This window comes from Malaclemys terrapin, chromosome 3 (genome assembly GCF_027887155.1).
Source record: "Malaclemys terrapin pileata isolate rMalTer1 chromosome 3, rMalTer1.hap1, whole genome shotgun sequence".
Classification (NCBI taxonomy): domain Eukaryota; kingdom Metazoa; phylum Chordata; order Testudines; family Emydidae; genus Malaclemys; species Malaclemys terrapin.
Genome location: NC_071507.1, coordinates 93358379 through 93385785, shown reverse-complemented (window position 1 = coordinate 93385785; position 27407 = coordinate 93358379). Strand labels below are relative to the sequence as shown.

Here is a 27407-nt window from a genome sequence, read left to right as displayed (position 1 = left end):
AGCACCGGGCTGAGCTGCTCAGCCCGCTGCCGATCTGGGGTTTCATCCGACGGCCCCTGCCAGCCAGGGTCCTTCTGCCGGCCCTGCTCTGCCCCTGCCGGCCTGGGGTTCTGTCCATCCAGGCCGGCAGCGGGCTGAGTGGGGCCGGTGGCTGGGACCCTGGCTGGCAGCAGAGTGCCACTAAAAATCAGCTCAGGTGCTGCCGGTTGCCGATCCCTGGCCTAGGGTTTAGTTTCAGGTGGGAGCTGAGGTTCCAGGAGCCAATTACCAGGAATCCAGCTGGGTTGGTGATATATGGTGTGGGGGGGTTCCCATTATTCTACTACTCCTCCATGGTCCATTTTGAGTCCTACACAGTGAACTGTGCTGCTGCTTATAGCTTTCTCAAGAAACACTAAACTAAAATTGATCCGATTCTTGTTAGTTTTGTGGAAGCCACAAAAACTGAAAAGATTTTCATCATGACATCTAAAAAGGTTGAGTCAAAGTGGATAGGCCAAATTTTCTCAAGCAGCTTCTATTTAGTATTCTCTGTTTTGACATGGAAAATCTATGATTTTCATGACATGTAAATATCATTATATAGAAAAATACGATTGTTAACTTATTTGCCTATTAAGTAAAATACAGTCTAGAATAGGTAACTATTTATCTGTTGTCAGTAAAGTTGAAGGCAGTTGACCAGATGGGCAGGGTGAGATCAAATTGATTTAAAACATGATTTACATCACTAGTCAGGAAGACTCGATTTAATCATGGATTTCTACATAAAAGTGCTTTCTTGTTGATTGTTATAACCTTAATACATATTCTTCACAACTCAAAGATAGGGATAGATTTCATTTTTAGAAGGTACACGTTATACATTTTTTAAGTGATTTATTTTGAAAACTTTTCAGATTAGTTTTACAGCTATATCAGAAAATGAATGATTGGTTATTTCATTTACCAAAGGTAATTAAAACGGATGTTTATGAAGTCTTTGGTAGGTAAACCCTCTCCAATTCAACAGGTTAATCATTAATATTTAGAAGATTTTCTTGCCATGCTCTATGTATTAGGAGGAGAACATCACCAAACAGACATTTACATTGTTTTATTTAACTAAAACAACGTTATGTATTCTGGATTTTTTTTTCAACAGCAAACATAATATTTTACCAAAACAAGCATATGAATTTTTGAATTTAATTAAGCATTCAAGTTTTTTAAAATCAGGTTTGTTTTTGTTAAAATTGTTTTTAACTAAAATAGTTAAATGAAATATTAAAAAAAAATAAAAATTAAATCGACTGTGTCAGCCAGGTCAACATGAGAAACTTAAAATATTGGCTTCTGCAACTAACTCAGTCGTCTTCACCTTCATTTTCTTGTTTGTTCAGAATCTGGAAATGAAAAACAAGCTTTCCTGCTTTTTCAGGTCCCAAACGATTTCTCAGTTTGGAATGAATTAGTCCAAAGAAAGAAAATATTCTTTCTACTCCGGCAGAAGAAGCTACTGCTGTTAAAAGTGAGATTATCACTTCAACAATTTCTGAATCCAAGTGCTTAAGTGACTTCCACCAGTTCACTGGTGTGACTTTCTTTAAAACATCATTAGCAAACATATATTTCTTGAATGGTTCACCCTTAGCTCTGAAGTTTATTATAGTTGGCATTATGGAGGGATGATTGCTGGATGTCCATGTCATAGCCAACTCCTCTTCTTCAGCAGTTAAGGTTTGACCCTGGTACCGAGTATTGAGAATATTTGCAAGAAAATGAGCTGGAGATAGTGCTTGTCCCATTCATTTTTTTTAATGCTTATAATTTAACTCTGTCATTGCATATTTCTCTTGTTAAGATCTCACTCAGTTCCTTCCAAATTTCAACAGCGTTAGCAATAAAACAGCTATTTCCCTGCATTTTGTTCAAGGCTACAGAAATAGGCTTCAGGGTACTCCGCACGTGTTCAACATTTCTCTTAAGCCCAATGTTGAGAACTTTGGCTGTGACAGTGCCATCTATTTTTTCACGATTTTGTTCACAAACTGTCATCAGATTAGGCCAGTTCTTGATATAGTTCTCAAACCAGTCCACTACTGAGTTCCATCGCACGTCTTGTGGGAGAGTTAGCTTGGTTCCTCCCACTTTTTTCAGAGAAGCTGATGCAAAGTGGTTGTAACGGAAGTATTTTGCAATGTCAACAACATTAGCCTTTATTTCTGGAACACTGAAATCTTTGGCTAGGAGGTGCTTCAAATGAGCAGTGCAACCGTATGTTATTAGCTTGGGAATCTCTTCTAAATAATTTCTTCTAATCTTGGATACATTTGCAGCATTGTCTGTGACTAAGCTGCATATTAGACATTTGAATTTTTTTCACAGTTTGTTATAGCTTTTATTGCTACTTCCTGTAAGTATGCTGCTGTGTGTGCATTTCTTGATGTATCAGTTGTTTCTGTTAGGAAGACATTCCCTTCTTCTGTTGTCTCACAAGCACATACAACAGGATCATTGTGGACATTGCTCCACCCATCAAGACTCAGGTTAACAATTTTACTCTCTAGACCTTTTGCACACTGCTCAATTTCTCTTTCATACACTTTATCCAGTAATTTGCCTGCAACATCTGCTGTGTTGGGTGGACTGTATCCTGGTTTTAATGACTGAACCACGTTAATGAAGTGTGTATTCTCAATCATACGGAAAGGAGAGTTTGTTGCATAAACAAACCGGGCAATTTTTTCATCAATTACCTCTTTTTATAATCTGCTGGTTCTTATCACAAACCTATCTGTGGTTGTTTCTGGATGATGGAGATTGGTTTTTCTTTTTGCTACAGGTGATATACTGTGGCTATGTGATATACATGGTGTGACTGAAACACTATCATTGGCAAATAACTCTGAAACTATAGAAAATGATGGTGATCTTGAAGGTGGATAGTCTTCAGAATCCTGTATGTTGAAGATGGATTCTCCTAAACAAAATAAGTCAATGCAGTCATTTAATTATTATTCCATACTGCTCATTTAGTATTACTCATTGCATTCACTTACACTCAATACTACTTTTAAGGTGAAATTGTAAAAGGAAGATCTGCCTATTTTAATTATTTATTTTTTATCACAACTGCATTCTAAAATGATAGTACCATAGAGTAACAACTATATTTTTTGCTTAAACATGAGAATTCAAGAACAGCCCAGAAGGAAGACATGCAGTCCCTAAGAAAGAAGTATGAAATAAAAAAGTTTACCAACCTGGAGATCCTGCATGTTCAGACATGTTCCTTTCATCATCTTCAACGCAGCTTCCTCCTGAGAAGGAATACTTCTCATGAAGTTGTTTCATTCGGGCAACCCAGGCCTTGCATTTCTTTGTTGCACTGTTTGCATTTTGCATGCATGCCTGTCTTACCCACAGGTAGAGGAACTTCATTAAAATATTCCCAAACTGGGTCTTTTTTACGGCCTTTTGCCATTATAGGTTTTACCTTCTAGTGAGAGAATGGCATGATATATCTCAAATCAATGAAGGCTACACTCAGAAAGACCTCAAGACTTCTGGAATATGCCGCTCAAACAGTTTCACTTTTGTTTCTACTGCCTGTTCCTCCCTTCTCACATTCATCTCCAGACTTCTCCTTGTCCAGATCTAATTTGCCCCCAACAATCTTCTATTCATTGAACTTTTTGAAACTTTGCACTTTTAGGGAGAGGTAAGGGATTGACTCTGTGTACACAAATTTGCAGAGGGACAATAGGGTTGAGGTCTGTTATTTCTCACCTCTATACTATTTATTTATTTAAAACACTTTTGCTGTTAACAAGTATGTTATCGCTGGAGACACAAATCCACAGTTTGAGAACTGCAAAACTAAGCATCTCTGATGGTATCTTCTAGACTGAGCTCTGAGTCCCATTGGGTGGATAAAAAGATTAACATCAATAATCTATACAGAAGCCCCTGGAACCCCATAAGACTGGGTCCCCTAATTCATGAACGATTAGAACTCATTTACAAAACTTTTCTTAAACATTACATGAATATATTGTCTCATACTATAGAATTAGAATTTATAATCTCTATTCCATGATGATATCTTTGAGCTATAATGTGTCTTAATTAAAACTATCTTTAGATAGGTTTTTTCCTCAAAATGCATTTTATCAAAAAAATCTGTTTTTTTTTTTATTTTTTTTTTTTTTTAAATCATTGATTTTTTTTTTATCCACCCTGGTTATGGGTGTGTATTTAAGAGAGAGAAGTTGTAAAATGTATTGTTTCTAAGGAAAAAACCTCTGAGAATCAGTCATCAGAATAGAAGACATCCACAAGACTTGGAAGTAAAGCGATCTAATAATTTTTTTGTGTTAAGATTATTATTTTTCCTCCTAGTAATACTATAGTTACGTAGATTATAATTAGTTGGCAGCCAAATGTTTGCATCAGTGCATCTTAGCCTTTTAGCCAAGAACAAGTAAACTTTGACCAATGAAGTACCACACTGGAGACTTGCCAAGAGTCTTAGGTCTGAACCTGCATCCAAGCAGGGCAGTTTGAGCAACCTAACAGAGAATTGTGCTGTCTGAGTAGAACAGTTAGAGCAGCATTCCCAGTTGTGTATTGGTGGCATAATATCTCAGCTTGGCACAAATATAACTAAGATCACACATGCTGCCAACAACCATTTAGGAAGGCTGCTATGTAAGTTAGGACACCTCTGTAGTAAAGATTAAAGTGGCCGCTGGCTATATTATCCCTCTTTTTATTTGAATAATACTGGGCTGCTGATTGTTGTGAGGTACTCCTAGTTGAATGGAATATAAAGCTTAGTTTTCAATTCACTTATAAGGAATATAACAGAACATATTAAAAAACAAACAGTTGTTATCTTAAATTAAACTTGGTAAAATTGCAAAAAAAAAGTGTATATCATGGGACTGTGTACATCCCTGGTGCTGAACTACACAGAGAGGAAAATAATTTTCTTGTTCCAGAAGGCTTGCAATCTGTTAGATAGTGCATTGGGGACATAATACACCAGTTGTCTAAATTATAGTCCATTATCAAAACAAAGTGTGTTTTAATGTGCAGACTTAAACTTTATATAAATATTTAAGGAAAAATAGTTCAAATACTTTTCTCCTTATCTGGAAAGAATTGAGTTCAGGATTTGTGTTTTTTTGTGTGGAACAGCTGTTGTTAATAACAGCTAGAACGGCATAACAAATACAGCTGCAGATACATTTGTTGACAGTGCACCCAACTATCGCAAGAGAGATACAGCTTTGAATTTGGCTGTTGGCATGAGAGAAGTCCCTTTCAGGTCCCCTTTTTATTTCTCTGATGTTACAAAATCTAAAACAGAAAATATGAACTGTATCAAACTTTGGTTGTAATTGTAGAAAGAGAGACTGACTTTAATGGATTGAGCGGCGGGTTGAAAAGAGCCAAGGGAGATACACCAGTAGGGTGGGATGGGCAGGAGTTGAGTGGGGGGATAAGAACGGAAGGGGACAGGGAGAGGCATGAGGGAGACAGGGACACAAGGGTCTAACCACTAGAAAACGCTCTCCCCTTTAGAACCTTGACTTGAAACCTACCAGCAAAGTGTCTCTCTATTCCTTTCTAGTAGTTGGGCCACATAGCGACTCTTCCTGTTATTACTCTTACTTTTTCTCCAGTAGCTCAAGTGGAAGAGGACTTTGCTGTTTGTCTAAACATTCCAGTCCTTCTGATGACCTCTGGGGGGAATCAATATGATTCCACATGATGGAATTTTTGTTTTTGAATTTTAAAGTTATTAAAGAAATCTAGGAAGTTACATCCAAAAGAAATAAGAAGTGATCATGCAATTGAAGACCACAATGCATATATATGTACAAGGGGGCAAATTCAGTTTGCACAGGCAACTTTAATGCAGCCATTTCCTGGCTTTTGAGTGCTAGACTTTGCAACCTTAACATTCTTTAAAATAGTTATTTCGTATAAAACATTGAGGCAGACTGTCTAACTGTAAATAGATGTGTAAATTGAAAGAAGAGCTGACATATTGTAGATTGATTCTAGGTCACAGTTTAAGCCAGTTGTAAAGCATTCTGGCTTGGCATTCTTTTTCTGGCTTGGCTCCAGATCTGCTACTACGAGTATAAAAAACATCACAATATCTGACTATCTTACATCTGGTAGCACAGAGAGTACGGGAGAAAGAAGAAAAGAAAATGAATGTAGAGATGGTTAACTATGAATGGCTTGAGGCTTTCAAAGCAAGTAAATGGCTTTGGAGTATGGATGTCCAATTTGTTCAGGGGAGAGGGATGGATTATATTTTTAATTATGGTCCATCAGTCATGACTACAAAATTATGATTACATACTGACCTAAGTCCACAGCAAACCTCTGATAAGCTGTGTTTTGTTGGATCACTACTGACAATGGGATGTGTGTGCAAATACAGAGGATGGAATACAGTCTACTTCTAGTTATTAAAGTTACTATTGAATTTAGTATCACTCAGGGAAGCATGATCCACTGTATATGCAGTTACTTGATTAAATTGCATAACTGCATGCTCAAATGCATTCAATTGCATGCCTAAATTATTTGAAATTTAACTATTTTTTTAAGGGGCTGTAACTAGATGCTTTACTCAGTGCTGGGAGGTACGTCCTCCTGGCTGCTCTGGGGATTAGCTTTTTCAGCCTGATGCCCACTTCTTGTAGTTCCTCTCTTGCTCCTTAGGAGCTGTCTTGCCTCGTCTTCATGGGTTTAGCCCTCCAGCCAAGTCACAGTAGTCCTCCTCTTACAGTGTACTATCAGCGTCTTCCTCACCGTCCCATGTGGTCCTTAAGTCGTCTGTCCTTGCTGGGCCACTCCCTCTGTGGGTAGAATGCATGGTCCCAGACAGCCTCCAAGTTCTCTGCCCAGATTGTGCCACTCACTCAGTGGTTGGTAAGTGAACCCAGGCCTGCCCTCTACTCAGGGTTCTGATTCACGGCTCTGTATCCAGCAGCAAGGGTCTGAACAACCACAAACCTTCCTGCCACTCCCCTGGACTTGTTTCTACCTTGCCTATCCCAGGCTCACATTCTCCAGTCTTCTAGCCAAGCCCCTCTTTTTGGTTAGAAATCCCTTTCTCTCCTCCCAGAGAAAGTGACTTTCTGCTACCAGCTCCCTCACTTTATTGATGCGCTGCCTGCTCCTGTAAATGTGAGCTTCCCTTGATTAGGGTTTTCCTCTCAGCCTAACTGTCTCTCTCCCCTCCTGCCTCCCCTTTGCAGCCTAATAGGTTAATTGGTCTATCTGGCCTATGTTAACCCCTTCAGGGTGAGTATGGAATGCACAAAGGCATAAATTTTCAACGTTAACTTCCCATTGAGATAGGTGAATTCTTTACTTTCTTCTTACAAAGCTCTTGCCTTTTTTTCCCCCTCCAGTTGTACTCGCTAAATGAATACAAACCACCTATTTCTAAGGCTAAAATGACACAGATCACCAAGGCAGCAATCAAGGCTATAAAGGTAAGGAATTGACTGTTTTTTATTTCTCTTCAGTACTGCTATTTTTACTTTTTAAATAACCTGATAAAATGCAGAATTTGCTAATAACTTTTTTCATTTTGTATGTCTTCTCCAAGTTATGGGCAGGTATCAGGGCCGGCTCCAGGCACCAGCCGAGCAAGCTGGTGCTTGGGGCAGCAGATTGAATGAGGCGGCATTCCGCCCAATCCTAGGGCGGCCCGGCCGCTGTTTTGTTGTTCTGCTCCGGCTGCCCAGTATGGAGTAGCGGCGTGGAGGACAGGAGCGCCCTGCAACAAGCCCGGCAGGGCAGTCCTCATCCATCCTCCCCGCCGACCGGAGCACCCGGCTGTAGCCCTGGCCGCCCCCCTTCTTTCTCTCTCCTGTCTGCTCCCTTCCCCTCCTCCTTCTTCCCCCCCCCCTCCCCCCGCTAGCCGGTCCCTCTGCACCTGTGCTCCGGCCACGCCGCAGGTTTTTTTTTTTTTTTTTTTTTTTTGCTTTCCCATTCTGGCCGCTCCCCCCCCCTCCCCCTTTTTTTTTTTTTGGCTTGGGGCAGCCAAAAAGCCAGAGCTGGCCCTGGCTGGTATGATAAGTAATGGGGTTTTACAGGTTTAGCTGACGGCCTAGTTTTGGCTTAACATTTTTTGCTACTGGTGGCGATGTGTGAGAAAGAAAGACCTTAGGTTGACTCTTAGGGCAGGTCTACACTACGGGGCTAAGTCGACCTAAGTTATGCAACTCCAGCTACATGAATAACGTAGCTGGAGTCGACGTACCTTAGTTTGATTTATTGTGGTATGTACACCGTGCTGGGTTGACTTACTTTATGCTTCTCAATCCGGTGGAGTACCAGAGTTGACAGGAGAGGATCGGTGGTCAATTTAGTGGGGCTTCACTAGACCCACTAAATTGACCCCTGGTGGATCGATCGTTGCAGTGTCAATCCACGGTAAGTGGAGACAAGCCCTTAGAGCCTAACATGAGTGTACAGGTCTAGAAGTTAAAGATTTTTTTCTACTTTTTAACTGCAAATTTGTGAAATACAATAAAGAGCAAAACCTACAAAGCCACCTTTATATTGTCAGAATAGAAGCACAGATGCAGGAACTGGGGATGCTGCTGCACCCCCTGGCTTGAAGTGGTTTCCATTATATACAAAGTTTACAGTTTGGTTCAATGGATTTCAGCACCTCCACTATACAAACTGTTCCAGCACCTCTGAATAGAAGTGCACTTTAAGGATGTGTAATAGTCACAATTATACCCTCTTTTTCATAGTCATAGAATTCTAAAATACTTTTTGGGGTGGCACAGTATTCAGCATTTGTGGGGTTTTATTTTCATGTTGATTGAATACAAATTATAGAACTGTTAGTATATGAGTAAGATTTTACATCCTTAAATGAAAAAAAAAAAAAAAATTAGAAAACAGCATTGAAAAATGGAGGAAAAGATGCATATTATGCAGTTGGAAGAAAGGAAAATTGGAGAAAAAATATGAGAGAGAGAGTATAAAAGCAAGGGGGACATTATTTTAAGCCTTGGCACCTGAATTTTTACTCTGAGTATTCAGAGGTGATTTGGTGTCAGGGAAATTAGTGACACCTGGACTAGGGAGTTAGGCAGTCAGAGGGAGGTAGTGGCATGACAGCAGGGGAATGGAATGAACAGCTGGAGATTGAGGAAGAAGCAAGAACTCTATGTAACGTATGGTTTGCAGTGTACCGGAAATGCTGCAAATTTTGATCAAACAGCAGTTTGTGTGATGCAACACTTAATAGCTGCTAAACTAAGTGGTTAGTAATAATAATACTTGAGGGACCAGGTGAGTTAGGTAACATCTTTTATTGGACCAACTTCTATTGGTGAGAGAGACAGGCTTTCAAGTACCGTATATACTCGTGTATAAGCTGAATTTTTTAGTAAAAAGGAAGCACCAGAGAAGGGGGTCGGCTTATGAACAGGTATAGAGAGGGAGAGGTGGGGCACAGCCCCACTCCCCAACAGAGGGAGCAAGGAGAGGCAGCACAGCCAGCAGAGATAGAAGGGAAGAGGCGGAGCCAGAGTCTCTCCGCTTGTGGCCACACTGTTCTCCTCCCAAAGCTGCTGCAGCTCCGGGGCTGGCAGGCTGCAGCTCTGGCCGCGCCGCCTGGCCCCCTGGAGCAGGCTGTGGCCGCGCCGCCCGGCCCGCCGGAGCAGGCTGCGGCCGCACCGCCCGGTCTTGCCCACTGGAGCAGGCCCAGCCTGCCGGAGCAGCTCCAGCCGGGTCAGAGACATCTTCCCCGGCCCACCCCAGATAAGGTGGGATGGGGAGAGTGTGGGGGTCCTGGGCTAGGGGTGGGGTCATGTGGGGGGTGGTCATAGGGGTTACTCCCCTGCCTCCCAGCTTCTCCCCCCCCCCCCCCCCCAAATTTCCCCACCAGTTGCTGGCCTGGCCTGTCAGGGTTAGCAGCTGGCATGCCGGGACACTTCGTTTACTTAGGTTTACCTCTGTGCCTGTGGACGCTCGAGGTAAACAAACCATCTCGGCCCACCAGCGGCTTATCCTGATGGTCCAGGAGCCAAAGTTTGCTGACCCCTGAATTATAGGGTTGGCTTATGAATGGGTTATAAAAAAAATTTCCATTTTTACTTATCTATCTTGGGGGGGTCGGCTTTTAAATGAACCAGCTTATGATCAAGTATATACGGTACTTACACAGAGCTCTTCTTCAGGTCTGGGAAATATGACTTTTCTCTGAGTGCGTTTCCTACACCTGAAGAAGAGCATGTAATTAATGCTAAATGATATAATAAAAAGTAATGTTATAATTAAAAAACAGCACAACAGCAACAACCCACTGTCGGTGTTTGTGTTATACCACATGGAAATCCATATTTTGTAATGAACTTAGAACTCTTTTATAACTCTAAGTATGAGCAAAGGGGGAACCTCTGTCACACACTGAGCATTACAGAGTTCTTGGTTGCTCTGGGCTGCAGAGCTGCCTGTGTACAAAAGTCAGGAGGCAGCCATAAATTAAAGAAGCTGCCGCCTTTCTCACACACCCCTCCCCCCCCCCCCCCCCCCCCCGAACTGTTCATTCTGGATTGCAACCCCTGGAGGTGTAACAGAAACTGACCACGAGTTTCCGAATTTGCTATGATTTGGATAGAAATGTTCACTGGTACAGTATAGGATGTTCCAAGAAGTGCAATGAACTAGGGCAACTTTTTCTGAATAACTTATTTTGAAGAAAATGGAGACTTGATAAGATCCTCCTTTACTCATTTTCTCTTTTAGATTGGGAAATGCAAATTTTAAAGTTTTGGAAAAAAATATAGATCAATGGTATGATATTAGTATGTTGAATTATATGCAATAGGTCTAAGTTTTCCTTTAGCTCCTTACAACAAAATAACAGTAGCTTTTCAGGAATTTTGCCTTTCTCCTACTTCTGTAGAAATAAACATCCAGGGTAGAAATTAAATTCAAGTTGACAGAACTGTAAGTTCAAATAATATTGGAGTTCAGATATGTGTAAGCATTTTTGTTGGTTCCCTACTCTAAAAATATCCCTTATTTTTTAGTTCTACAAACATGTTGTACAGAGTGTTGAGAAATTCATTCAAAAGGTATGTAACTTGAACATATTGTATTAACATACAGATATAAACTAGGACTTAATATTCTACTATTTGAAATGTAAATGAGAAGAGATGTTTTTTGTGGTGTATGTATGTGTGTGTATATATGTATACATACACAGATAAATATTCTGTGTGCATATAAAATTCAGTGGGATATCAGTCATGCAATAATTCCGGATAAATAAGATAGTCCTCTTGACTGGAAAATAAGTTCATTGTTCTGAGTTGACAGTATATGTAAGATAAATTGTTGCCTGAATGAGTACAGAGATAAGATTATTAAAGTACACCTCTACCTCGATATAACGCTGTCCTCGGGAGCCAAAAAATCTTACTGCGTTATAGGTGAAACCGCATTATATTGAACTTGCTTTGATCCACTGGAGTGCACAGCCCCGCCCCCCCGGAGCACTGCTTTACCGCGTTATATCCGAATTCATGTTATATCGAGGTAGTGGTGTATTACTATTGTGTTTTAAACCAGTTATCTTCAGAATTGGGATTAATTCTGTTTGTGTGTTTATGTAGCGTTAAAGGAATGCTGTCAACTTGAAAACTGTCAGTTTAAACAAAAAAGAGTTTCATGTATTACAGCTTACCTTCATTTCCTGCTAAATATTTTCCATAGATTTTAAAGTTTAGAAGGGGACAACTGTCATCATGTAGTTTGGCTTGCATAACACAGGCCATAGAACTTCACTCAGTGATTCCTGCATTGAACTCAGTAATTTGTGTTTGAACTAGAGCTTTTAGAAAGACATACAATCTTGATTTAAAGATTCCAAGTGCTGGAGAATTTACTAGATCAGTTGGCAAACTTTTCCAATGGTTAATTACCCTACCGTTCAAAATTTACATCTTAGTCCCATGTTGAATTTTTCTGTGTTCAGGTTTCTGTCGTTGGATCTTGTTATGCCTTTGTCTAAATCATGAGAACTTTGTAGTATAAGGTATCTTCTACCTAGATAGATATGCATTGTGATCAAATTACCTCTTAACCTTCTCTAATTATAAGGCATGTTTTCCAGACCACAAGTCATTCTTGTGGACTATACTAAATTTAACAATGGTACTCTCAGTGCAGAATTAGAGCGTCATTTGGGGAGTTAGTGTGGTATAGCTATCGGGCTTTAAATTCAAACTCCACCTTATTCTGCACTCACGTCCTCATGTAAACACTCCCTTAGATGTATAAGACCTTACATTAGCTGTATTAAAATGTTTTTTTTTTCATTGTGTTCAGCTTACAAAGCAATCCAGCTCTCTCCTTGTATCAGTGATGTGTCCTTGTCATTCCTTACTACCCTAACTTCTGTGTCATTTGCAGACTTTATCAGTGCTGATTTTATATTTTCTTCCAGATCATTAATAGGTTATTGAATAACATTGCACTGAAAACCACCACCTCCAGGATTCCAATTGAAATAACTCCCTTGATGATTCTCCATTAACAATTGCATTTTGAGTTCCATCTCTGTTTTTAATTAATTTCTTATGTACCATAGTGATTTTGCATAGTGCTAAATTTAAAATCCGAATATTGTGCATTACTAAGTCATACATCTTATAGAAGTCTAAAGAATATCACCTCTGCAGTTACCAGATGTGTAGTCTTATCAATGCATTATATTAAATTCATTTGAGGAGACCTATTTTGATTAAAGTCATCAGCCATTCCATTATTTTGCCTGAAATCCATGTCAGGCTAATTGTCCTATATTTACCCAGGAGATTCCCATTTACCTTTATTTAAATAGTGGCACAACTTTAGCTTTCTTCCAGTTCACTGACTTTTCTTCACTTTTCCAAGATTTAATAAAAATGTACTCAAATGTTCCAAAAGCTGCTCAGCCAACTCTTTTAAAATTCTTGGATGCAAGTTACCCAGACCTGATAACTTAAAAAAAAAAAAAAAAAAAACAGGGCAATTTTTAGTTGATGCTGTTTAGCATCCTCCTTAGTTACTGTTTGAAAATAGACTCTTCTGTCATTTTATTACATGAATTATTATTAGTAGTAATTTCTTTGTGGCAGCAGCCACTATATGCCAGTCACTGTCCAAACATAAGGGTGGTTTCTCCTCCAGGGAACTCAGTCTCTAAGGAATGTAATAGATACACTGTCCAGCTTTATTTCAAATACATAAATATTTATTGAACACTTCTGCCTCTACTGCATCATTATTGGAAAATTTTACACTCTTCATCTAGTAATGGGCATATACCATTTCTAGGACTCCTTTTGTTCCTGATATATTTAAAAATGCCTTCTTATTGTCCTTAACCCTATTGGTCATAGGTATTTTTTGGATACCTTCGTTTCCTTTACTAATCGCTTGCATTTCTTAATTTCTAATTCACTGTTACGAGTAAAATTTATTTTAGAGGTTTGCAGCAATAATTTTATTCAGTTAAAATGTTTACTTTCTTGTTCATTTATAAAAGAGATGGAGTTGGTTTTAAACATGGTGGTTGTTCAGTGTGGCTATTAATATACAGATAAGAAACAGGACCGGAAGGTGAGAAGCAACAGAGACTAGGATTGAGTGTGGGCAATAGGACTTAAGGTTCATTTTACTCACATCCTGAACAACTGATATACAGCCTCAGACTGGTAAACATAATACACCAATGTGCACACATGCCAATTTCAAATCTGTAATTCTTATAAAGTAATGAATAATAAAAAAAAATTGGAAGTTTTCGTAAACATTACAGAAAAACTTCTCATAGCCATAGTTAAGTGTGACACTAAATGTCACTTGATTACACACAGTAATATAAAATCACAAACAGAACGATGCACAGTATAATTTATGAAAGCGATACTAACCTTGTATTAAGTGCAGAAACATGTACTTATCCGTAAACGTAGTTGGAAGTTAAGGATGCCTGATGGTTGTTCAGGATAAGGGTGAAAATATGTGGGATCTAGGTAATGGAAGAGAGGTAGTTGAGGTGAGAAGCAGGAATTAAAGGATGCAGTATACATTGGATGTTTGGATGACTTTTATCTTATTCCCTTGCTTTTTATGATTTGCTTGGTGATAGGTACAATTTATTCACCTGAATGTTAAGCTGGTGATATTTTAATGGGAATATTTTGAAATACGCATGGTAACACTTCTTTGAATGATAGCACATGTGCATTCCATTTCAATTGTGCGCACACACCCAGTGAACTATTGCTGGAGAATTTTACCTTAGCAGTACCCATCAAGGCAGCGTATGTGCCCTCTGCTGCCTCATGCTGCTGTGCGATGGTGTATAGGGCATAGCCTCCCCTCTGACCCCTTCTTTGTTCCTTCTTACCGCCCACAATGGTTGTTGGAACAGTCTTCCTTGCTTCTGCAAGTTCTTTGAGTAGATACAGATCTGTATTCCACTTAGGTGTATGCGCGCCCAGCACACCGGAGCTGGAAATTTTGCCAAGCAGTACACATAGAGAGGCGGCACTCCCCCATCGTGGCTGTGGCCCCTCTGCTGGCTATGTGAGGCAGTGTCACACAAATCCCTCTTCAGTTCCGTCTTGCTGCCCATGGCTGGAGTCAGAGATCTGTGTGGTTGTCGCCTCACAAATAGTCTGTTTAGTTCTTGTTGTATGTAGTTAGTAGTTAATGTTAGTGTTAGTTGTAGGGCTGTCAAGCTATTAAAAAAATTAATTGTGCAATTTAATCGCACTGTTAAACAATAATAGAATACCATTTATTTAAATATTTTTGCATGTTTTCTACATTTTCAGATACATTTATTTCAATTACAACACAGTACAAAGTGTACAGTGGTCACTTTATATTTATTTTTATTACAAATATTTGCACTGTAAAAAACAATGAAATAGTATTTTTCAATTTACCTACTACAAATACTGTAGTGCAGTTCTTTATCATGAAATTTGAACTTACAAATGTCGAATTATGTACCAAAAGAACCTGCATTCAAAAATAAAATAATCTAAAACTTTAGAGCCTACAAGTCCACTCAGTCCTACTTCTTGTTCAGCCAATCGCTCAGGCAAACAAGTTTGTTTACATTTGCAGGAGATAACGCTATCCGCTTCTTGTTTACAATGTCACCTAAAAGTGAGAACAGACATTTGCATGCCATTGTTGTAGCTGGGGTCGCAAGATATTTATGTGCGAGATGTGCTAAAGATTCATATGTCCCTTCATGCTTCAACCATCATTCCAGAGGACATGCGTCCATGCTGATGATGGATTCTGCTAGATAACGATCCAAAGTAGTGTGGACTGACATGTTCATTTTCATCGTCTGAGTCAGATGCCACCAACAGAAGTTCGTTTTTCTTTTTTTGGTGATTCGAGTTCTGTAGTTTCTGCGTCAGAGTGTTGCTCTTTTAAGACTTCAGAAAGCATGCTCCACACCCTGTCCCTCTCGTATTTTTGAAGGCACTTCAGATTCTTAAACCTTCGGTCTAGTGTTGCAGCTATCTTTAGAAATCTGATATAGGAACCTTCTTTGTGTTTTGTCATATCTGCAGTGAAAGTGTTCTTAAATCAAACAATATATGCTGGGTCGTCATCCGAGACTACCATAACACAAAATATATGGCAGAATGCGGGTAAAACCATGGAGCAGGAGACATACAATTCTCCTCTAGGGAGTTCAGTCACTAATTTTAATTAATGCAATTTTTTTAACTAACATCATCAGCGTGGAAGCATGTCCTCTGGAATGCTGATCGAAGAATGAAGTGGCATACGAATGTTTAGCATATCTGACACGTAAATACCTTGCAGTGCCGGCTACAAAAGTGCCATGCAAACGCCTGTTCTCACTTTCAGGTGACATTGTAAAAAAGCAGGCAGCGGTATCTCCCGTAAATTTAAACAAACTTGTTTCTCTTAACGCTTGGCTGCACAAGAAGTAGGACTGAATGGAGTTGTAAGCTCTAAAGTTTTACATTGTTTTGTTTTTGAATGCAGTTATATAACAAAAAAAATCTACATTTGTATGTTGCACTTTCACTATAAAGAGATTGCACAACAGTGCTAGTGTGAGGTGAATTAAAAATACTATTTAATTTGTCTGTCATTTTTACAGTGCAAATATTTGGAATCAAAAGTAATATAAAGTGTGCACTGTACACTATGTATTCTGTGTTGTAATTGAAATCAATCAATTTGAAAATGTAGAAAAACGTCCAAAAATATTTAATAAATTTCAATTGGTATTCTGTTGTTTAACGGTGCAGTTAAAACTGCAATTAATTGCGATTAATTTTTTTAATCACGATTAATTTTTTTGAATTAATCGCATGAGTTAATTGTGATTAATTGACAGCCCTAGTTAGCTGTAGTGGTCTGTTCCCCCGGTGGTTCCCTCACTGGGGTTTAAACATTGTCCTCCGTGAGGAAAAGCAATCCCCTATATGCTGAACCTGCTTTGTCTTAGTGAGAGCCACCTCAAAAAGCATTGTTCGATCTGCAGATTGTTCAAGGAAAGAATTCTGGTGGTTCAGGACCTTCACCTTAAGTAGCACCTGCTTGAACAGGCCATGTGGTTTGGTCTGGTACCGAGGCCCTTATCACGTCGAAGATCATGCTTGGGGTCTCTCAGGAATCGTATCACTCCTCCCCTTCTCGTTAGCAGGTTCCATTGGTGTATGAGGAGGAAGAACCAGAACCAGTTCTGACAGGAGCTTCCTTATCATCCTCAGACAAAGCTGTCACCCTTTGTCGTCATCTTTGCTGGATGACTACCACCAATATAAGGGGCTGTTGCAGGGGGTTGCTGTTGATTTATAAATCTCGCTAGAGGAGGTCCAGGACCCTTAGCATCGATTCCTGAGCATTTTACAACCACAGGCACTGGTCAGGGTGGCCCTCCCAATCACCTAGGCCATATTAGAACCAGTCAGAGTAGTTTGTGTCCCTATGCCAAAAAAGAGCCGAAAGATGCTATTTTGTGCTGGCCAAGGGTGTAGACTTCTTGTTTTCCCATCCTGCCCCTAATTAGTTAGTGATACAAGTGGCTACGGAGAGAGCTCGGTCGCACTACTAAAAATCTACTGTGGCAGATATCAGAGACTGGACCTCCTGGGTAGGAAGGTTTTCTCCTCTGCAGACCTCAAATTTCGTTTTGCTAATTACCAGGCCTTTATTTTAATCATTTTAACATCTGTGCTAGGCTTGTGACATTTAAAGATAAACTACCTATGGAAGACTTGTTCCAGTACTCTCTGGATGAGGGGAGTTGGGTAGCAAAGGTGGCTCTCCAGCTGAGGTAGATACCACAGATACAGCATCCAGATCTTTAGCCACAGGACTGGACATGCGAAGGGGCTTGTGGCTTCAATCATTGGGCTTCCATAGAGAGGTCCAAAATACTATTCAAGACCTCCTGTTTGACGAGTCCAACCTTTTTAATGAAAAGACAGATGAGTCTCTCTATTCTCTAGAGGACTCGAGATGCACCCTACAATCCCTGGGAATTTACACTCCAGTCCCATTCCCATTTATGCTTCTTAAGACTAAATATGCCAAGTTTTTTTTAACTGTTCTTCATAGATCGGGTTTTCTAAACCTTTAATCGACTGCATCACATTATTGACTCATTCAATTTGTGATCCTCTATAACCCTCTTTAGCAGTGCTGCCACTTAGCTAGTTATCCCCCATTCTGTAGTAGTGCATTTAATTTTTATTTCCTAAGTGTAGTCCTATCTTGTTGATTTCAGACCAATTCTCTCAGTTTATGAAGGTCATTATGAATTCTAATCCTGTTCCCCAAAGTGCTTGCAACCCCTCCCAGCTTGCTGTCATCCACAGGCTTTATAAGTTTATGCTCCATTCCATTATCCAAGTCATTAATGAAAATATTGAATAGTACCAGACCCAGGACTGACCCCAGCAGGATTCCACTACATATATCCTCCCAATTTGATAGCAAACCATTGATAACTACTATTTCAGTTCAGTTGTGCACCCATCTTATAGGAATTTCATCTAGATCATGTTTTCCTACCTTGCTTATGAGACTGTTATGTGGGACTGTGTCAAAAGCCTTACTAAAATCAAGATACATCACTTCTCCTGCTTCCTCCCCTATCCACTAGGCTAGTAACCCTGTCAGAGAAGGAAATTAGGTTGGTTTGGCATGATTTGTTCTTGACAAATACATTCTGGTTATTCATTGTAACCCTATTATTCTCCAGGTGTTTACAAATTAATTATTTAATAATTTGTTCCAGTATCTTTTCAGGTGTTGAAGTTAGGCTGATGGATTTATAATTCCCTGTGTCCTCTCTGTTCCCCCTTTAAAAGATAGGTACTGTGATTGCCCTTTTTCCAATTTTCTGGGACCTCACCAGCGGTTCTTGAGTTCTCAAAGATAATTGCTCACGGTTCTGAGATGACTTCAACTAGTCCCTTAAGTACCCTCGGATGAATTTCACTCACTTAAATACATCTAATCTACCAAAATATTCTTCAACCTGTTCCTTCCATGTTTTGGCTTGTGGTCCTTCCCCCTTGTTAATTAATTGTGTTGAGTATCTGGTCACTATTAATCTTTTTTAGTGAAGATTGAAGAAAAATAGGCATTAAACATCTCAGCTTTCTTGATGTCATCAGTTTAGTGCTCTTTCCCCACTAACTATACCTAGACTTTCCTTCTTCTTTCTCATGCTCCTAATATACTTATAGAACCTGTTCTTATTGCTTTTTATGTCCCTTGCTAGGTGTAGCTCATTTCATGCCTTAGCCTTTCTGATTTTGTCCCTATATGCTTGTGCGTGCTGTTCTTTTGTACTCCTCCTTAGCAATTCGTCCATGTTTCTATTTTTTGTAGGATTCCATTTTGTTTTTCAGGTCACTAAGAGCTCATGATGAAGCCATGTTGACTTATTACTCTTCCTATCTTTCTGTCGCATTGGGATAGTTTGCCTTTAATATTGTCTCCTTGAGAAACTGCCAGCTCTCCTGAGCTCCTTTATCCCTTAGATAATTAGTGCAAATGAGAAACCAGGTAAGAGAGAATGCTGAAAGACTTAGAGTTGAGACTGGGCAGCATATTAGACACATGAGTTTACAATGTGCTGTAAATATGTTTATGGACTGCATGAGCCAGGAAGGTAACAGTACCTATCCATACAGCTTCTGTGCAAACGCTCCTGAAATATTGCTCATGGGCATCGTGTTGCTGACAGAGTAGAGGATTCCAGAGAATAACAACAAAAGTGATAGGAGGCTGCAGGGGTTGAGATTTAAGGAAAGATTAGAAAATCTAAATACACAGAGCTGGTTTAAGCAATGACTGAAAAAACCCCCAAAGATCTTGGTATTCACGATAAATATTCAAGGGTGTAAACACAAAGGAGAGGAAGGAATTTTATGATGTTATATACTGGGTTATAAATGGGATAAAATGAATGGAAAAAATAAGGTAAATATCCAGAAAAAGTCTTGATAATGAGTACTGTTAGATTGTGGACCACTTTACCTGGGAAAATGGTGGGATCAGCAATAACTTGGGACTTTTAAAACTGGACTGTCCAAATTGCTAGGAAATGTATTGTAGAGATACAGACTAGAAGATGTTTTCTGTCTCTTATTTCTGTCACTCTAATGATAGGAAAGTTGCACTATTGTGTTTAAGATTCTAATCGCAACCAATACAAAATATATTTGAGAATATTTTATGAACTGTCTTAGGTTTCATTTATTTCTTAGGCCTGGTCTGCGCGCACAGTTGCACAAGTTTAAAGTTGTGTATTTAAACTGATTTAGCTAAAGAAGCATAAATACCTGTGAGACTCTCTTAAATCAAGTTAAAACCTGGTTCGTATTGTTTTAGGTTGTATCAATAAATGTACAGATGCAAGATGCACTGATATAAGAGTGGCTGCACAGAGGCTTTCATCAGTTTAACTAAATATGTCTTTAAATTGATTTTAGTTACAGTGGTTCAGCTTTGTGCATTCACAAGACCTTGGGAGTAATTTCTCCTGTGTAAAGTTTGCCTTTGTAACTAGGGTTGTATTTTGTGCATCAGTGATCTTATAGGTACTATATCATTTGTATATAATATATCGTATATACTCATTCATTAGCCCATTCGTTTATAAGCTGACCCCCAAAAATGGATAGGTAAAAATAGCAAAAACTGTATGACTCTTTCATAAGTCGACCTTCTATTTCAGGGTTGGGAAACTTAGCCCGTCAGGGTTAGCCGCTGGCGGATCGGGACGTTGTTTACTTGGAGCGTTTGCAGGTATGGAGCCCCTCAGCTCACCGGTAAGTGGTGCCACATCCCGCAGCTCCCATTGGCTGGGAACGGCGAACCGCAGCCACAGGGAGCTGAGGGGCTCCATGCCTGCAGACGCTCCAGGTAAACAAAATGACAATGTATTAGATATTCAATTCAATGATTCCATAAAGCAGGGGTCGGCAACCTTTCAGAAGTGGTGTTCCAAGTCTTCATTTATTCGCGGTAATTTAAGGTTTCGCGTGCCAGTAATACATTTTACATTTACAGGGGCCAGTGGCTGGGACCCCAGACTGGCAGCGGGCTGAGCGGCTCAGCCCACTGCCAGTTTGGGGTTCCGTCCGCCGACTCCTGCCAGCAGGGGCTTTGGCAGCAGCGTGCCAGAGTAAATCAGCTTGTGTGCCGCCTTTGGCATGCATGCCATAGATTGCCAACCCTTGCCATGGAGTTTAAAATCATCAAATTTTGATGTAGACCCATTTATAAGCCGACCCCTGCTCTTTGATGCGTCACTTTTTTACCAAAAATATTCGGCTTATGAACGGGTATACACGGTAAGTTTCAAATTTTCCCAAAGTTTTAAAATAGGTACAATCAGTGTCTTCTCAAGTAAACAAGCGTATGAGTGTTAAGGACAGAAATAGTTAATGATTTGCTATTTCAGATGAAGGTTTGTCATATTGCTTACAGGGACTTAAAATGAGCCAGTGTTTTGAGTGAGTTTTAAGAAAAGAAAAAAATATATAGAAACTTAATAACACCGAGCCCCAACTCCCTTTGTTGAAATTCTTTCTGCCTGGTCATTAGTGCAGTGCTTTTTCTCTGACCAAGGTACAGTAGCATTACATTTCAAAACTATACGCTCTTCCTTGTTTTAGTTTAAAATTGCCATATTGATTATAAATCCAGTTTTTTGGAATGATGTGAAATTTGGTATTCAGCATGATTTATATAGGTACTATGAGCTGAAAATTTGAATGAGGCTGTAATAATTGAGATGGCTTCAGATTTATCTTGTATGTATACAGTGCAAACTTAGATATAAAATGTATTTTTAAAAAATAGTATATATATTTAAAGTCTTATTGTTATGATATTGATATCCATAGAACTTTGACTAATTACAAATTATTGTGCACCATCACAAGCATTTACTTGTATTGGTAAGTCAATTTATAAAATGTAAGGAGTGGAAAAAGCTAGTCATTTGAGATTTTGTTGATATTTTCTGTCCTTGGGCTCTTAACTGTATGATTTTTGTTCTTTTTCAATTATACATTATTTTTAAACTATCTTCTTTGTGTAGTGCAAACCAGAATACAAGGTGCCTGGTCTCTATGTCATTGACTCTATTGTGCGACAGTCCCGGCATCAGTTTGGGCAAGAGAAGGATGTGTTTGCTCCTAGATTCAGCAATAATATCATCAGCACTTTCCAGAATTTATACCGTTGTCCTGGGGATGACAAGGTATGTCTTGTTTCTTCTAAAACAATTTAGAATTTCATCTTTTGAAAGAAAATTAAAAAGATTTGATGACATTAGTGTTTTATTATAGCAGACCTAATTGTAACCCTTATAATTTCTTCTTAAGGCAATTAAAAAAAAATCTGAAAGCATATCTGGTCTGAGGGAGAACGGTATCCAATTAGATCCAGGGGCACTTCTACCTAGGGTGCTTGTGAAGAGAGACAATTGGTTGAAATGAGGTATCTATATGAGAAGAGAGAGCAAGATCTATGTAGAAGTGTACTGCAAAGGAATGTCCCCTCGCCTATTGTGAGGAAGTGGATGGGAAGTTTCTACTGAGTATGAGAGGAGGTGATTGGATATGTATTCTCAGGATGGGCCAACACATTTTGGTTCAGAATTGGAAGAGAGAGAAGCAGCAATGCAGAACACTTTCCAAATTTATCATATCCATATATGAAAAAATTGCATTGGTAAAATTAGTATAGTCTTGAAATGCATAGAATTGTGAATTATACAAAATACCTTGGAAAGAAAATACAACTTTTATTTGTGGCGGAATCGTTATGCCAATTTTATGTTTGGCAGAGCTGAGGGGGAGATGGTAAAGTTGTTTTAAGCTACCTTTCCACTCCTTTGATTCAGTGAGGGACTGAACAATTCTAACTTTCACTGTATAGAACAGTTCTTTTGGGGCCGTTCCAGCAAGCCAGGGTCACTGCCAGAATGTCCCTACACAGGTGGGAGGTAGGAAAAACTAACAGGAGGCACAGCTAGCTCTACCCCAGCTTAAGGAATCTTCCACGCTTATGTAGGTGTTCATTAAAAATACACTTTGTGTATGCTCAATAGAACGTTGACAAATCAAAAGCAGTTTTCCTGGGAACACACAAGCATTCAGTGAAGGCTATTTCTGTACCAGATTCAACTTTCTATCTCCTGAAATTTCTGTGCTAGAGTTGTTCATGAGAAGGCTGTGAGAACATGGTTTGATAACATGGAAAATTACTCTTTTTCCCTCTTCCCTTGCTCCCAACTCTGTCACGTTTTTTAAAAGTTGCTAAATGTAGTTTTGTTCAAACTTTCAAAAAAATCACCTTTGGGCAGAGCTAAAACACAGAAAATTTCAGCATATAATTGAAGGTTTTGGAGAGCTAAGAGCAACTCAAAACAGATTTAGGATGAAAGCACCTTTTGTAAGCTTAAGTTAATTTAAAATGAGCTAGTTAAATTGACATCACAATTCTCTGTATGAAATTGCTGAGACTATGGTTTCATAGTTTCTTGCAGCGTGCTAAAGGAAACTGACATCTAAGTCCAAAGTTCATCAATATTACTGCAATACTGTATAATTATTGTAATTTGGTGCGAAAGCTCTTCCAGATTAATACTTTCAAATATACTACTTCATCAACAAAATTACATTTTAAAAATAGCCTCTAGCATGACTTACACACACAGTTTTGGGCTCCTTCTGCTGTCTCCGCAGCAGTAGGTAACTGTCATTATTCTGAGTTGTGCACATTTCAGTGGACACAAATGATTCTGGTGCTCAGAGGTAGATAAATTTGAGCCATGTTTAATATGTGCTTTTGTTAAAATGCTAGGAGGGGAGGAAAGATTTCTAGTTTTTAAGTGTTGATAACTCTTAAATTATTCCCTTAAGATAATTTTCTAGTGTTATTCCCCAAGAATAAGAGTACAGAATTTGGAGAAGCCAAACTAATACTTTTCTACTATGCTTCTAAATACGCAAGCCTTTCTACCTTTATAAATTGACAGTATCAAACATGATAGTCATCATATAATTTTCTAGCCTTAATCCTTTTGTTGTCCTATTTTTCCTTTAGAGTAAAATTGTTAGAGTGCTAAATTTGTGGCAGAAGAATAATGTATTCAAGAGTGAAATTATTCAGCCTCTCCTGGATATGGCAGCAGGAATTCCTCCTCCAGTTGTGACTCCAGTCTTGCCCAGTACAACAGCTGCTATGAGCAACAATACACCAGGTAAAGGAAAATGGGATATAAGTCTCTCAGTGAATTGGAAAGCTTGCTTCAACATTTGTAACAGAATTTTCTGTTTAGCTATCATCATTTGTCAACTTGACATGCTTGAAATTGGACCAAAATTTTCACTAGCCTCCAGGCAAGTATTAAAACTAAATTGAATGGTTTGAAGGGCGAAAGTTGATCTACTAATAACTAACCAGCATGTAGATCAGGGAAGTACCATAAATAGAAAGTGACCATGCCAGTTACATTTAATTCCCAACCACACATGCTTTCTTTATTTGTAATATGCAGTTTGTCCAAGGGTGCATTGATTTAAATCAGAGCAATTTAAATTACAGATTTAATCATGATTTAAATATCAAGTGATAAATCTTGATTTAAATAATCAATTTCAATTTTGTTTTGCATTTGTACTTTTAAGTTATTTTTCTAAAGAAGAGTTGATTCTCATTAAAATGCTGAATTGCAATATAATATAGACTTTACCCTAAAATTGGAATTTCTTTTTGCTAACCAGGAGGATACAGTGTATCTATACACATTTATTTAAGCATTTTATATAGCTTAACTTACATTTACTCAGATTCTTAGTTTTTATATTTTTTATTATATTAGAAAATATGAACAGTGCATTTTCTTGTTTACTGGATGATTCATTTTTGTGATTTGTGTCAACTCTATTTGGATGGAATTTGGAATTAAAAATGCACAAAAACAGCATTGTAATGTTTTTATTTCTTAAATAAAACCATCTTAAATGTGTTGGTTACATAAGAAAAAAGTTCATCAAAATATGTTTTGCATTTAAAACAATTGATTTATAAATCAAAAGTAGTAGTATTTGTAGCTAGTGAGTTGAACTGATTATTTCTGGTCATCATGTCCTCCAAGACTTCAGAACTAGCAGATCTCATCCTTTCATACCTAGTTTCTATTCATAGATTGGATTCAACTTCCATTCAGTTTCTTAACTTTGAATGAACTAGTCACTGAACTGCACTAGTTGAATAAACTGAAATGAAGAATATATTCTCTCTTCACCTGCAAAAAAGGCTTCTGCTGTCAAAATTTGGTTTAGCACTTCTACGAACTTTAGTTCCAGGTACTTAGCGAGTAACTTCCACTTCAGTAGTTGAGTTTCTTAAAAACTTTGGCAACAAACCTATACTGCTTAGTATTAATTTTGTAATTTGATTTAAATGATAATAGATTATTGTAAATTTAGGTTTATCATAGGTTGTCATTTCAAATTAATTTTAAATAGGATAATTGAAAAAATATATTACAGTTTAAGAAATCCAATTTAAATAAAAAATCCAATTTTTATTTTTTTCAACAAACTTCCACCCTGGTTTATCCAGTAAGAAATGGTTTTATGGTTTCAAATACAAATAATGGGTCAATGAAAAATCATGGGGGGGGGGGGGGAGGGGAGAACCTAGTTTGATATTGGTGCCATAAATATGTGAGAATCTCTTATTGAGGATCATTGTCTTGCATTTACTTCAAGCAAAATTTGTATTTCTATTTGCTGTACATATGATCATACTCAACTGATAATCTAAGGAATTGCCCTGACATTGCCTATAGTCAGGGAGTTTGATTTCTTCTGTTTGTGTAGACTTAATCAGACTAATATACATGAAATAATTTAAATGTGCACTATTTATGTAGAAAATCCAAAATATAGATAAACGTATTTATACCCATTAGTTTGTGTGTGTATGTATGTATGTATATATATATATAGTTTATTATGTGAACTAGGTAAGCACTTTGCTTGAGCTTCATGTCTCTTTTGTGCATTTTTTTTTATATTCGTACTCTTTACTGCATTAAACTGCTGGTATCATCACTTATTACGGTACTAACACTTTATGAAATCTGATGTGGATTATTTTTTAAAACATTATTGCAGTATTTTGGTTTTGGCATTGTTCAGCCCTTGCCTTCACTTCTGAGTTACAGGAAGGGAGGGGGTTTGCTCTGACATCTGGAGCAGAATTCATCAAAACTACAGCATGGAACTAATCAGCAAAATACCAGCCTGGGAATTCTTACCTTTTGACTCAGAAATATTTGTTCCCAAAGGAATTTGGATAGGAGAAAGACAAAACAGAGGAGACTCTTACGCCTGGAATCTGACCGCTGTGGGTGGAAATTATGAATAAAGTAGGCAGGCCCAACCTGGGGATGAGCTGGGAGAGTGCAGCAAGGTTGCAGGTTACTGGACATCTTTATTATAGTTACCGGTGGAGCAAGTGTATCTCTTCCCTAAAGTTTTATCTTGCAGCAAGCCAGGAGCTGCTTCCTTCTCTAGGGCCAACATCTCTCCAAAGCTAGAGTTGTTCACCTGTTTCCTCTTCTAGCAGTTGCTCCATTTGTATGAATATTTTAAAATTTATCATCTGTACGGTAGTCTACAATGAAGACTACTGAGTCTTTTGGGTAGCTGAATATTTGCCCAAGTGTGAAACCTACCTCTTCCGTGATGTCTACAGATCACTATCTTATGATATTGGTTTGGCCAATAGTGATATGTGATTTCTGCTTTTCTGTTTAACTCTTTTATTTTATTGCTCCCTTATCCCCTCAACCTACCCTCACCCCATTTGTCTGTTTTTGTTCACTTGCTGTGTCTTGTCTGAAATGTTGATTGTGAGCTCTCTTTCTTAAGTTGGGATTTTCTATTTTGTTACGTGTCTGCTCAGCACCTACCAAAATGGGACTCTTGATCTTTGATAACACAAATAAGAGCATTTCTATGGGAAAAAACATTTTTAACTACAGTTTTATAATTTATACTATGTCTTTAAAATGACTTAGCCCAAGGCAATTTGTAACATCAAAATTGACTGTGTTCCTCATCTTTCCTGATTACATCCATCTTGTAATGCTGCTAAGTTTAAAATAGTATTAAGGATTGTTCATTGGTCCAATAGTATTTTGGAGCATGGTAGTGACTATTGAACATTTTCACCTGTATTTTCAAACATGGCCATCTCTGTAGTTACCAGAAGCCATCTGGTGACTAAAAATGAATTTGAAACCAGTTCAGATCTCCCTCAGTTCCCCTAAAACACAAGAGAAGTTCTCCATAATAATAGAGGAGACTCCCTCCAAATTTCAGATCACAATGAACACTACCACGTTTTACCTTCAGTGGCATTCTTGTTGGCAGTCCCAGCAGACAGGCCAACAGTAGAATGTGTCATGAGACTCACTTACAGGTATTTCCACCAATTGAGGCACATTGGTGGGGAAGTTTGCATTACTCCTGCCATGCTGTGCTGTTCTGTGTATAAAGAAATTGATGGTTTCCATGGATGTCAATGTGGCATTTATCCAGAGCACTACATTTAGTACCAAAACTTTTTTTTTAAATTACAAACCCATATTTCATTTCAGACATTTAAAAATCGCTACGTAGAAGTGTAACTTTTGTGGCTTCTTACAGTTCAAAAATTGTTTTTATGCAGTTGGTCCATAATGTAAAATAAACTGCCATATTCAGTGAGACTCTGAATTGCAGTTTTAATTTTTACTGCTGTACTTTATGTATATG

At 38.5% G+C, this 27407-nt stretch overlaps 1 protein-coding gene across 3 annotated transcripts in view; it reads left to right on the top strand.

Moving 5' to 3' along the window:
• SCAF8 (SR-related CTD associated factor 8) overlaps positions 1 to 27407 on the top strand; it is an 86526-nt gene that overhangs the window by 16790 nt on the left and 42329 nt on the right. For 2 of the 3 annotated variants that reach the window (XM_054022228.1, XM_054022227.1), the window contains exons 2-5: positions 7425 to 7508; positions 11076 to 11120; positions 21668 to 21829; positions 23680 to 23836. In XM_054022228.1, the coding sequence (XP_053878203.1) occupies positions 7425 to 7508; positions 11076 to 11120; positions 21668 to 21829; positions 23680 to 23836 (448 nt within the window). Of the gene's footprint in view, positions 1 to 7424; positions 7509 to 11075; positions 11121 to 19095; positions 19123 to 21667; positions 21830 to 23679; positions 23837 to 27407 lie in introns of those variants that run through there. The other variant, XM_054022229.1, reaches the window with a different exon arrangement.